Source organism: Homalodisca vitripennis, chromosome 1, assembly GCF_021130785.1.
Source record: "Homalodisca vitripennis isolate AUS2020 chromosome 1, UT_GWSS_2.1, whole genome shotgun sequence".
Lineage (NCBI taxonomy): Eukaryota > Metazoa > Arthropoda > Insecta > Hemiptera > Cicadellidae > Homalodisca > Homalodisca vitripennis.
Genome location: NC_060207.1, coordinates 150,815,707 through 150,830,372, shown reverse-complemented (window position 1 = coordinate 150,830,372; position 14,666 = coordinate 150,815,707). Strand labels below are relative to the sequence as shown.

The 14,666-nt window shown below is 32.7% G+C and overlaps 1 protein-coding gene across 1 annotated transcript; it reads right to left on the bottom strand.

Moving 5' to 3' along the window:
- Nucleotides 1-2,016: 2,016 nt before the first annotated feature.
- On the bottom strand, nucleotides 2,017-9,327 carry LOC124353658. The gene is made up of 3 exons (XM_046803605.1): nucleotides 8,989-9,327; nucleotides 7,295-7,544; nucleotides 2,017-2,087 (listed from the first exon to the last, which is right to left on the bottom strand). The coding sequence occupies exons 1-3, from the start codon at nucleotides 9,235-9,237 to the stop codon at nucleotides 2,017-2,019; spliced, it is 570 nt and encodes a 189-aa protein (XP_046659561.1). The 5' UTR covers nucleotides 9,238-9,327.
- Between the last annotated feature and the right edge of the window lie 5,339 nt (nucleotides 9,328-14,666).

The following is a 14,666-nucleotide window of genomic DNA, read 5'->3' as shown; positions in this document are numbered from 1 at the left end:
GTATTCGTTTGTAGAGTAAAAATACGGACATGATACTGATTTACGGCAAAGTTAACAAGATGGGTTTTAGCTGCAGTTCAGGAATATTCGGATACTTTTCCACATCGAAGAACACCTGATCGCAAAACATTTGAAGCTGTGGAGAGACCGACTTAGAGAAACTGGTAGCTTTAAACCGAAGCGAATAGATACTGTCGTCAACGTAACGCAAGGAACTATAATAATGAACAAGCAATGATAAATGCTGTAAATTATCACCAACCCACAAGCACCAGACGATTATCACGTCAGTTTAAATATTTGCCAGTCAAGCGTATTGCGGACACTTCATGAAGCACAGTTTACCCATTCCATATAACACGTGTTCAAGACTTATTACCGCAAGAATCATAATAAACGGAAGATGTTCTGCCGCTGGTTAAGAAAGAAAATGTTTTACGACATCAGTAATTTTCTTCGGCGTATTCTCGTTACTGATGAATCCTGTTTTACTAGAAATGCTCTCGAGAGATTGCCGTTTTAGTTTTGAATCACCCTGTATATATATATATATAAGCTCTCGAGGAGATTGCCGTTTAAGTTTTTTGAATCACCCTGTATATATATATATATAATTATAATTTTGTATATATATATATATATATAATATATATATATATATATATATATATATATATATATATATATATAAATTTAAAGTCTGTATACGAAACCAAAAGGTTTATGAAATAAGAAGACGACGCAACTTAAATTAAACATTGTCAGATCAAAATATTGAGTTTTAAAAGTATTTTTTACGGAAACGAAATTTTCTAAAGTTTGGCATTATCAGTAAGCGAAATATAAGCATATAAAAACTTACTAGAACTGTTTATGTGTCCCACCTAAATAAACGTCGTTTAATGTTACCACAGGAAATGTTAAAAGGGAACGACGTCAATACGACGACATTACAGCTCTCGCCATTGTACTAAACCAGGATCTTTAATACGTCGTACTAAAGAATCTACTTACTATACGATCGCCTTAAAACTTTTGTTGCTATAGTGTTTATTTACGTAATGGAATTTCTTCCAAAGGAGCATTAGGAACAAAAAGTTACTTAACTAGATTTTTGTATTAGAGTATATTCGACAATAAGGACAGAACAAACAAAGGAAGGTACTCTGTACAGTTGAATAGATAACTTTTCAATTTGTACCATTAAGAGACCCATCCACAGGGAGATACCACGATTTGAATTCGCAACATGTATATTATTATATAACGATTTATTGTTGGTTTGTCTTTGTGAGTTACTCAATTACGTAAAACTACTGGACCGAATGTATTGATATTTAAAATGGACATTTTTTTGGTTTCTGATTAACATATATTCTTATTCCTGTTTTAAAATTTAGGGCTATTCCTACAGGAAAGGTATAAGGAGATTTTGCACTTCTCAAACGTAAACCTACTGTTATGTTTGTATCCATGAAATCTAAATAAATATTCATAGTTTTTTTACTCTATGGCCTATTATAGAAGCATAGTTTGAGATAAAATTTTAGTTTATTGTAGGATATCACTTTTTAAAAAACAATTAAATTACACCGTTTAATAGGATACATCACAAAGATTAAGCAAAGCGTATTTATAAATATTATTTATATACACTATAATATTGTTCACGAATAGAGATAAGATCCCAAGTTAAGTCAGTTAATGGTAAATATTTATCCCCACGTTGTCTCATTTAATCGTGTTTGTGTTTATGGTACAGCAAAGTTCATCTACGAAATTGTTATTAGTATTTTATTCCTAAAAAATAGTAACGTAAAAAGGAAAAATTATCCAAGTGACATTGGCCAGAGGTCTCAATCTACAACACAATGCTCTAACGCATTAGACTAAAAGTCTATCAGTATCTATACCTTTCTGTTGATCACCTTCGATTGTTGACATAATGCAAGGTGTATCTCCAGATTGGAAAGCTCGTATACAACAGTAGCAAGGCGACGTGGGGTGGGAGGTGGCTCAACCTATCTTGTTGCTTACACAAAGGGACAGGCATACAGACATTTGCAATGTCCTCAGGGCCATTGTTCCTGAACAGTTGAACACCATTAATTGATTATGGTTTCTCCAGGTGTGGCTAGAATTTGTAAAATATAGTAAGTTCTTCATTTGTTTTCCTATTTACTACAACTCTCTAACGTATACTAAAGACTATTTTAGGTAGAATTCATAGAAATCTGCCTATTACAATCATCCTCATAACGTAATTTCCAAGAAACTATTTACATTTTCTCCGATCATGACTACCAGATCCCAAAATTACCACTATCAAAAAACATATAAAATATCCCTAGTTTTTAAAATATCCAGACTGAACTTGCACAGTTATTACTTGTAAATAACTTGGATGAGTTCGTCAGCCAGTATTATTTAGATAACAACATTTATTGTATAACATGTCAAGATGGTGGTCAATTGCAATCAAGCAAATATTTTTACTCTACCAATATCCAGCATAATCCCAAAACAATACATTTTAAACATATTAAGTAGTAATAAACGTATTTTATTCTTTAATTTTTTACGATATCTATCTTCAGACTTAACGTTGTACAGAGACAGCGTTGACACTTAGCTTAGATGAGTTTGTTAGCCAGTATCAACCAATAAAGAGTTTCAAGATGGCGTTGGCATTTGGGGAAGAATTCTATATCAGAATTTTCATAACAAATAAAAATTTTTAAAAATCACTTTCCTTAAAATTGCCAAAAAATTTCATGCATATTTTTTTACTTATTTTTAGATAACATTTAACGTTCCAATAGTTTGACCTTGTAAAGTTATATTATCAAATAGAATCATTATACGATGATTCGTAAGTGAACATTTGTGCAAAAATAATTTCTTATCAAATTTTATTTTTAACCATATAAAAACACGAATAACTAAATCAAGACCAGGTTTTTACGAAGAAATTTATTTGCTCATAGTATGTTTAGCCTTACAAGATTTCAATATCATTATGTTTTTTCTAACATTTACGATTGTATAAGTATTAACATGCCAGAATAGAGTGTTACTGTTCTGTCAGTGTTCTGCAAATTAAACATCTAAACTATTAATGCAGATTTAATTTGAAATTAAGAGCTAAAAATGATATTTCTACTTGCTGTAGTAGACATTTCTTGCTAAAGACCACGTCTACATCATACCAACTAATGCACAAATCACTGGTTAATTCTTTCGTCACCTCATCAATTATTTCATTTTCATCTATTGTCAGATTATGTTTGTATATTTGTTTCTGAAAGTCTTCTCCTTTCCAAACTGCATGTTTGGCTTTAAGCCGTCAGTATGAAATATTTAATATTAACAATAACATTTGAATATTTTGTGCTAATATTCCTGCTGTCATGGATTTGCCCACTTGTGCCACTAGGAGACTCAATAGATTGTACTTTTCTAGCACTTATGTAATTTTATTTGTTTTTCCACCAGTATATCACAAAAACTATTATTAGTGGACCCCGCTGACAAGTTCTAACTTAGCGGGGCCAAATGCATGTATGATTAGTGAATAAATTAATTCTATTCTATTCCATTCTAATGGATTCTCCTTGATTTCTCTGTCATTAAACTCTATTCTTATTTTTGTAAAGTCTTCCTTAAGATAGTATTAAGATGCCTATATTTTTTAAGATAGTTGTTAACTCACTCAGTAAGTCGTCTACCAACACAATCGATATAATTGAGGTAGATTATGAATAAAATTTATATCACGGAAAGTGTTTTAGATTAGCTAACCTATTTATGGAGAGAGAATAAAACCTTGAGTGTGCGCCACGTCCTAGCAGGATATCAATATTGATGATCACAGTGAACATCTACACCAGTCATTTTGTGAGAACGTCACAGCATGATGATATTACTGGCATTATAGATGTTTCATATTACTGAAAAGAAGCACTTCTAAATCAAAATTCGTGTAGTCTAAATCATGATAATGCCTCAGCTCATTGAGCGAAGGTGACACAAGACCACTGGACTGGAGACGAGTTAGGAATCGGTTTTATGTCCGATCTAACGTGTTTACCAGTACAGGCATCCTGTAACCTCTACAGACGGAAAAGGAGATTCGGGGACGACATTTTCAATAAGACAATCGTTTTAACCATGTTATTTTGAGTTTAATAAACGGAATATCACATAAGAGATTTAGTCATAATTTGAAAGGAGGTGAAGCGTATACTCCTCCAAATATAGAAGAAGTAATTTAAATACACTACATCAATGTATTGCCACAATTGTAATAAAAGTCGCTTTCACTCTTGTTACTTTAATAGACTATTATTCTGACAATTTAAAGTAAATTATCAGTAAGGGGTTACATAATTTTCTATTTGGGAAATGTAGTAATTCAAATTTGGCAATATTCGTAATTACTACAGTACCTTAATGGGTTTAATTAATAATGGAGATCTAAATTTGTATTATCCGCGATTAGAGTAGGTAAGAAAAAAACGCATTTCGTGGATTTAACATACTTTCTAAGGATACCTTCTCAAAACATTGTGTGACCAGACAGAATAATTAGCTCCTTCTTTATTTGAAAAAAAAAATCCATTAGAAAATACATAACCATTATGTGGTGTAATTTATTAATGTTTACCTTACTGGTATAACTATCAATTATCTAGTTTGTCCTTTCATCACACCGAAACTTTCTTAAAATAATAATTATATTCAATAAAAAGCGTCATAGTATCAAAAAGCTCACTGACTGTGATAAAGAATCAATATTGACTACTGTACTATTTATGCTGGTTGTTGAATGATGGAATTCAGCCATAATACAGCACTACACCGATTTATTCACTAGTATAAACTTTATACTGTAGGTAGTTTTGGTTTAAATTCTATTGACTAAAGATGGCTCATAACAACGATACGAACATTTCAATATTGTAATTATGTTAACTTAGGATATAGTCATGAAAACGGCTGTGTAGAGTTAAGAGTACCAACAAGGCATATTCCCTTGTCCTAGAAAAGGGGCTACGTGGAAGGATTTTATTTCTGTTTTTCTTTTTGTCCCTCCACAAGGTACCACTAAAATGAACATATGGACTTGACATTTTGTATGAAGCTTAATTTCTGTCTAGGAAACACTGGCTTTGATGTACATGTCACTTCATGGGATTTGGCTGAGTGTTGAAGTCTATCATTCAGTAGGCTGACATAGTTTCTCTTGTGCCTGATGGTGGAGGGGAGGGGTGAAAAAGTTTCTTCTGTAAGACTGTCTGTCTGTATTATTTCTGTTCGAGAATGAAATGAGATTTAGCCTTCACATTTTGGGCAAAGCATATTACACAACACGTGGTATAGCGTTCTGTCCTATTATTTATCCTTATTCGTCTAGATTTCATCAGTATTGAAAGTATTCTTACAAATAGATGTTCATAGCTGTATAAATGTTACTTTTTATTACGTACAATTTACGAAGGAGAACTGTATGAATAATAGTTTGCTTTATCTCAATGTTGTAATATTATCGCTTACTCAGCCCCTAAATTGATCCTAGACAAGGCGAATGAAGTCAAACCTTTGTGTGAACAGTGGCACTGTTAGCAAGGTGTTCTATTGTTCAGACTGTACTATTCTATGGTGATACGATGATAGGATAAGGATTCCATGACGTGTTATATAGAGTAGGCCTAATACATTGTTTTATCGATGGCATAAACTCAATAAATATTTATTAGTAATACAGGATTCAATATAAGATCTCATTTGTTGACTTCTCGTGTTCATTACTTTAGGCAGCATAATTCCTAAGTCCCAAAATAGTATACAACTGTTGTAACTAAAGAATGATATAGTTGCATGTTAAAAATGTAAATTTGTATTTTTCGAGGTAACTGGTATTATCAACTGTAACAGCATATAGGCTAATCTGTTCAATGGTATTTTAGAAAAATTATCTACTTTTACTGAATAATTATCTTTTAGTATTGAATTAATATAATAAATACAAAATCATTAAATGATAATAAATTGAGCACTGTAGTGAGATTCCATAAAAAATCACTTGTTGAATAACTATAATATATTATAAACATGTACTATTAAACACATTATTCGTGTGATAATTATAATATATAAATAAACTATCGCAGCAACACTTCAACCATTCAAATTGCAAAGAATGCTAGAACGAACACCTACTTCTTTTATCCTCTTCCTTTCCTCCTTTTTTAACCTCTTTACAAGAAAATTGAGGTTTTAAATTTTAATGGTGAAAAATAAAAAACCAGCACAGTTGATAAATATGGCACCGTTAATACAATTTATAAAATGCATACAATATTCAGTAGTGTTATTCTATTAGCTATGTTTACACTTGTGCAATTTTCGATTCAACTTTCTTTTCAATTTTTGTTTTGTCTTGCGTCAAGCGCATGCTTTTCCAAGCATTATTTTGACGCATGCTTCATTGCTGTTTACATTTTAGCGTTAGTTGTATGCTTGACGCAGTGTCTTTAATAATTATTTAGTGTTAAAAGTGACAGTGACGCTGTGTTAGCTGGTATTAGTGTAGCGTGTTTATTATTGTCAAAAGTGAGTAAACGTAAAAGGAAAGTTAGGTCTATGTGGATGTATGATTATTTGAAAAGGAGGAATAATGGTATTTTGAACGATTTGGAACTGAATGAAAGTTTTCTATTCAAAAATGTTACCAGAATGAGTAGAGAAAACTTTTATAACCTTTTAGAATTAGTCCATAGCAAAATATAGAGAAGAAAAATACTACCTTCAGAGAAGCTGTTCCTCCTGAGATCAGACTAGCGATATGTCTGAGATATTTAGCAACAGGTGACTCATTTGCATCTTTGATGTACCTGTTCAAAGTATCTAAGCCATTGATTTCGTCGATGATGCCAGGGGTCTTAAAGGCAATAATTGAAGCACTTCAAGATTTTGTCAAGGTAAGTGTTTTATTTACATTATTACCCTACTATAACACTTATTTCTCAGTATTATCAAGGTTAAAACACAAAAACTGCTGTACTTCCCCAAGCACATTACTTGGATGCTGGGATTTCTCTTTGGAAATTTGTAGTTGGGAACTAATGGTAGGTTTCGTAGTGGGTACCATAAGAAGAATCTGAAGAGGAGACAGAGGGGCTGTAATATTGAGGAGAGCTACTGTGTTATTTTGTAAAGAATTATTCATTTCCTGCATTTCAAAATCGAAAAATCAAATTTTGTATTCTATTTCTGGCAATTGCTGGTTTACGCGGAGTCAACTTCCTTAGCTGGGTTGCTATCATCTCCCCAAATATAGAACAGTCGTCCTTTTCAGATAATGATTTAGCTGCTACTTCAAGAAATCCGAAGGCAGCCTCTTCTTTTTTCCCATCATCATCTATTTTTCTTTTAATTCCTCTGCAGGTCTGTGGTGTTGGGAGAAATTTTTGCTGTCGACAAGAAGACGATGCTGTATCTTGAGTTTCAGGTGCTTCTTTTTCTGGTGGTTGGTCTTCATCCTGAAAGAAAAAAACATACATAGTTTTTGTTTACACCTTTATGAAGCGTTCGAAAATTTAACTTAGATCTTCTTTTACAGCTCCCTGCGAACGAGGACGAATGGAAATTAGTTTCCCATGATTTTAATGAAGTTTGGAATTATCCACATTGCATTGGGGCCTTGGATGGCAAACATGTCCAAATACAACGTCCGGAAAATACTGTTGCTGAGTATTACAACTACAAAGGTACACACAGTATAGTTTTGATGGCAATAGTTGATGCCCACTATAAATTTATATACGTTGATGTTGGTTGTCAAGGACGTATTTCTGCCGGTGGTGTTTTTAAAAATACTACATTTCACAAGAAAATGCTAGCCAAGGAACTGGGATTGCCCCAAGATGACTTTGGAAGGTCGTAATCTCCTGTGCCTTATGTATTATTAGCAGATGATGCTTTTTCACTAACGGAAAACATAATGAAACCCTATGTGACAGACTTACATCGTGGTTCACCACAACGAATGTATAATTGGAGGCATTCCAGAGGAAGGGTTGTTGTAGAGAACGCATTTGGAGTGATGGCTTCTGTCTTCAGGGTTTTTCGAAAACCCATCGAAGTTAAAGTTGAGAATACCGTTATAGATATTGTCCTTGCATGTGTTTATCTTCATAATTTTCCTGCGTTCCCAACCAGACTGTTCACAAAAACTACACTCCACCAGGGACGTTTGACCGTGAAGATGTTAATACAAGAGAGGTCATTCCAGGCACATGGAGGAGGCATACTGCAGGGGATACTGAATTAACAGCGCTTAGAAGACCCCCCAGAAACATGACGAATAAAGCAAAACAGGTTCGATCAGAATTCAAGGAATATTTCTTAACTGATATTGGATCTATTTCAAATTAGAAGACACAATACACATTTTAAATAATGAAATAAAACGTTGTTTTATATCTAATTTTTAAAGAATTGTATAAATTAATGTTATCAAGACTGTAATGACTGATCTTTTATCATTAAACATTTATTCATAAAAAAATGTGTTTCAGTCCAATTTAATCAAACTAATAAATGTACACACGTAATTGTATTATAGTTATATACATCCGTTCTACAGCAGTTAAATAATCTATTAAACAAATCGGCTGAAATTATAATGTAAACAAAGTACGAGAGTTAGTTAAAAAAGTAAATTACTGAAGTCAGCTGTTTATTTGAATTACACTAAATAAATAGCAGAAATCTGTAACCGTATGCTCTCGTTTGATTAACATTGGAATTTTATAAGGATAGTTAATAAAATATGAATTTTCAAAACTACCAAATTCTTTTATATACACCCACTGTATTATGTGCAATTCAATAAAGTACTCTGTATTTTTATTTTATTACTAACAAAGATTGTTGTCACGTTGTTTCAATTTGAAATTTAAATAAAAAGGAAATAAACTTTACTGCTATGTTGTCGTGTATATCGTCTTCCCCAATTTCAACTTCTTCGGTGATCGTATCCTCTAAGGAGTCCTTCGTCGTTCTTGGAGTGATTGAGTCTCCGAGAAATAACAAATGCTTGTAGGCAAACCAGGAACTTTGATATACGTCATTAGCACTGGCACCACTTTTTCTTTGCGACATTTTCTGTTGTTCTTTTAAAAAATATGAACGAAGGTTTTTAATTTTGGATTGAACACCTTTTTCACTCATTTTGTACTTCTCGCCTAGTGCACGGTAAGCGTCATTGCATTTGTTTTTATTGGTATAACACTTGTCCTTTATGTCCCACAATACACTATAGTGTCTGTAGTCCTTCTATAAAATCAACAGTTTTGTTTATCTGAAGACATCACTGTAATATATCAAACAAAACTAACAAATAACAACTGTAATAATAAATATATGCAGCACGGTTTTGACGCACGAAATATCCAAAATTATGGAACTGCTTGCTTTGCAGCACGCGATTCAGAAAGAAGACTGTTTTCCCGGAAAACAAGCACTCTTCTCCGCATGCGTCACGTGCGCTAGCGCATGCGCTGTGCAGCATGCCTCAAACGCACGCAAAATCGCACAAGTGTAAACATAGCTATTAGACGATAATTTACAAACATATAAAACTATAGCCACACACATTTACCCTAAGCCTAAGCCTAACTAATAAAGCCATGTCAAATTTAATTTTAACGTTTTTCCTCAATGGTTTCCTTTTCATAGTTTCTAATTTATTGCTGTATTAGTTTCATTAGGGTCTTATTCCTAGGTTTTAAATCTTATGAGAAGCTATCAGCGGCATAACCACGATACAATAATCAAGTTGTCGACAACTAATCAATGCAACATTCGGTGCGGGTCGACCAGCCCAGTGCCCGCCACAGATGTTCTGGTGCCCGCCCCTTCCCCGCCACAATGCCATGACTAATGGACAGGCAATCAGACACGGGCATCAAGACTTGCCGCAGCCTACCTGTCTCGCTGCTAGGGTCAGAGTTCCTTCCTAATATATATCCTCCACTCAGTAGTGGCCGACGCGTATGTATAGTGAGGCAGTAAAACAGCTTTGGCAAGTAATTTAGTGATTCTGTGATGATAATTCAAGTCGCTTGCATTAGCCAACTGTAATTACATAAAACGTATATTTTACTCTAAAATGTACAAATAATGTGTAAGGTTACAAATATATACTCAAATATAAAACTTGTTACTAAATACACAATGTAACAGGTTATACATAAATTTATTCTGACACAAAATTACGATGAGTTTGCTAACCGTTTGCAACTCATTAACGCTGTTATGTGGTGTAATTTATTTTGCCATAGAAAATTTAAACGAACTTCTAAAGTTATTCCTAACCTAACGAACACGGACCCATACGAGAGGTTCCTCTGGAGTAATCTCGGTATTTTACTTTATTCGAGTATCGTACGGGGTAAAATATAATGACCTACATTTACTTGTGATCTGTAAACTCTTACCTCTTGAAAAGAATCTTGCCGTGTTATCCAGTATTATTTATACATTTACATCATAATCTTATGTATATGAAATTACAAAATGGTTCCTAAAATAACTGTATAAACAAAGCCAAGAAATATTTCGCTGACGTTTACTTGATTGGGATTCGTTAGTTCCAAGTACTAAATTGAAGCTCTTTACTTTAGTTCATTAAGAGTGCTGCCGGATCTGAAGTTCGCGATCCAATTACACTCAATCCGACCTACTCTAACCACTTTAGCTCGGTCATCCCCCAGGCAGTACTTTGGCTCAGAGATAGGCATAGTTATGTATTCCATGAAATCTGTTCGTATTATGTGGGGGAAATCCACTAATATAATTAGGACGACTATGCCTGAGTTTGTATGTGGGTTTAAAAGCGAAATATCTTCAACATAGAGCCACCAAACATATGGAATGGTTCAATACATTGCAATAAAGATAAAATTTCCTATAAAATAATGTTAAAACATTATTGAGTATTATACAACTATATTTTCCTATAGGTAGCCTTTAATCTATAAAGTAAAAATGTTTAATTTATACATGCACATACTGTAGTAATCAATCTTATTGTAAGCCACAGTCCTAGTGGAAACATTTAAATTTACTCTAAGCAATCCGAAATGGGGACCTGTTAGGACCTTTAAATGTTGAAACCACAAAATGCTCAACCTTGATAAAAATATATAAGAATGACACATGTCCTATGTATTATACTAAAACTAACAATAATTGTTTGTATTTTACGAATAGCAGAAACTCAAAATGTCTTTAAACAAATTAACAATATAAAAGTAAAATGTCAACATAAATATCATACTTTTTTTAACAGATATTTTCATAACAGAGGACCATATTCAATTTTAGGTCACAACAAATTTTTGATCTTTAAATATTTTATATCCAACAATACTTTTTTAACAGTTACTGTATTGAATATCATATCAAGCACTACACATTACACCGTACTATATTCAAGGAAATATTTTGAAATTAAAAGAACAACGATCAATAAAAATACTAAATTTAGTTCATTCAATTTTACAATCTGGATTTCCAAAATATTTTTCAAACTATTTCATATTTATATCTCATGATAGTGTAAGAAGCACTCGCTCTGGTTCTCGTACCTTAAGAATGCCCCAACACAGGACTGTAGTATTTGATAGATCTTTTCAAGTGATGGGTTGTCGTCTGTGGAACTCCCTCCCTCCAGAAATCACTTCCATTGAGGGAGATCGGCGGTTTGTGGCGGCACTGAGATGTTTGTACCATGAACGGTTGGTCGGGGCGGGTCCGTCCTAGGGGTCTGTGGGTGTGGTGCTGGCATTGTGTGTGAGGAGTGTGAGTGAGTCAAAACTGCATATATATTATTTTTTTCAAAAATGGAAGTTGTAATATTATTTTGTGTTATGATTGTATTATTATATTTTTATTTAGAAGTATCATATTTATAATTTTTTAGTGTTTAGATTAATGTTTAATTTAATGTATTTAGTAAGGTAGATTAGTGTTAATATTTGTGAATAATTATTGATCAGACAGGTTAAGTGTAAGAAAGGGCCATTTAATTTCATTTCACTACTAAGAAAAATTACTTTAATTTATACTTACAAGACAAATAAGTTTCAGTGTCGTAAATCTGAGAGGAAGACCAGTTTTTAAAGACTAGTAATTATGATTAGGCCCTACTTATAGTTAAATATACCTGCTTCGCGGATTATACTACGTATTCGTTTTTTCTCCCCGTTTCGTTCGTTAAAAGTATAAATATCTGTAAATCCTGATACAAACAGTATATCTTTGTTTTCTGAATTTTGTTCAATATATCCTTGGTTACGTTTAGGGATTATATTATTGTATATACTGGCTAATCAGTACAAAGGGACTGGTTGTTACTTTTATGGTTTCCTCGGCACGTAAATTCGGTATGTTGTTTTACCATTCCCATTTTCAATGGTGACAGACTTGCTGCGGTGGCTTGTTTCCTCAAATTGTAGCTCGGAGCAATTGCACACTGCATTGTGTAGTGTCAGGTTCGTCTATGTTTATTTCAAGTCCTGTTCTGATTAATTTCAAAATTGAATTTTTAAGCTACATTTGTATAGTGCCATAATCCAAGAAAATCATTATATCTAAACAATGTGGCTGTAAAATTCAAAATATTGGATTATGATTTGATATACGGATATTCTCGTATGTCTGACAGGATTGTAATATATTTTCCAAATACAACATCCATAATTCATTTTAAATCGATACAGTGCAGTAGTACAGTGAAGTTGTAAAAGTAAAATTGTCAAAAATTGATCTAAATTACATTAAATTATGGAAGTAGTTTAAACTAAACTATACGCGTACTATACTCAAGCCGTACTCAATTATACTGCACCAACTTAGCTCACAATGCCTGGACCAATTTACCAGTAGATTGTCGAGTCGAACACTAATTAATTCATGGTTTAGATCAATAACGGGCGTTGAAACTAAGTTGGATGAAATGAAAACTTGATGTTTCAATACCAAGTCTTGCTTAAATAAAGTTTAAAACAACCCCAATAAAACAAAAATGTCATTTATAATTTAATGTACAGTTAAATTAAACAGTCATATACTGTATTTACATTGTAATTTATAAACGTAATTCTTCTAAGATAAGTGATAAATCCTGAAAAATGTTCTACCCTCCTGATCCATTAAAGATTTTAATTTAAAGAGCAGTGTTTTGTAACTGTCGTAGATTGAAACAATTTTGAATAAGTACCTGTGAAATAGCTGGAATGTCTCCCCAATATTCTACGATTTTTTTATTAAATAGGTCCAACAATTTCAGTACCGACTAAACTATTTCAGTTCAGTGTGAAGGAATCCTAATATTTAAGCCCTTATCTTTAAATTTAATACACTTATGATTTAATAAATGGTGGGGCTATATGTAATTTGAAAATGGTAGGAAGCGTAGTTACACGTATTATTACAGTATTTATAGTTAAAAGCTTTACATGTAAAGCTAAATTACGTGTGATTTTTTTTAAGGTTTACACGTGTATGAACAGTTCTGGTTCAAATTAATTATATTTCACATGGCATGTTTGGAGTTTGCCTTGTTGTCCGGACAAGAAGTATATATAGTAGGTCTCTAATTCCTATATCGGTCAAAAAGTGTATACTTATGTCCATTGTAATTTTCTTTGGTTCAAGATATTTTTGGCATCATGGTTGAGATTGCTTTGTTGCCCAGATAAAGATAATATACACATACGATCACAGTGCTGAGAACGCGATATCTGTTAAAATAGAACAGCTAGTCTATAAATGGCAAGTAAAAGTGAAATAGTAGTTTTTTGTTTTATATTACACTACTCACCAAGTACTGCATACTTAATATTTGTTACAATATTTACGATTTAAATTATTTTTATACCAAGACTTTTTTATCAGGATAACCTGTTTTCAACAGTACCTACAGAAAGTATTAAAGTAAGAAGTGTTGTTACATTGAAGTTACTCTATTTCTTCAAGCTATAAACGTAAAGAAATTTAAAATTGTATTTTAATTCATTAAACCACGTTGTTGTGTTCTCACATAATATTATTTACAAAGAACAGTTTTGTAAATACGAGATTTATATTTTATATTTAAGATGGGTGATCATCGCTTATTGATCAATTGAGGGAGAGCTCCACGGTCCAAAACGGTTTTCGTAAATTGGATCTGCACGCCTTATTGATTAGAACAAAGCATAGTATAATTCTTATTTAAATATACGCTACCTAGTTTTAATATTTAAGCCGCTCAAAGCAAAAGGAATTTTAGCTTATTATTAAGACTAACTTGGAGCTGGGCGCACACAATTGATCCATTTCTGAATAGCTGAAGAAATTTGTATTTACAAATGTTATCACGTGTACTATATTAGTAGCCATGTCTATAAGTTCGCATGATCAAACTACACATGTGATAAATTGTCCTACTTGATTGACGATTATGGCATTTTTCTCAAATGGAATCAAGAGCATTGCCAAGGTCTTTAATAGAAGGACATTGCTCTGCAGCTCATTACCAAGGAAGTAGATTGGTCAATAGTTGCAAACTTTATCGTGTATATCATTAGTTAATTCTTTCTACCATTGATAGT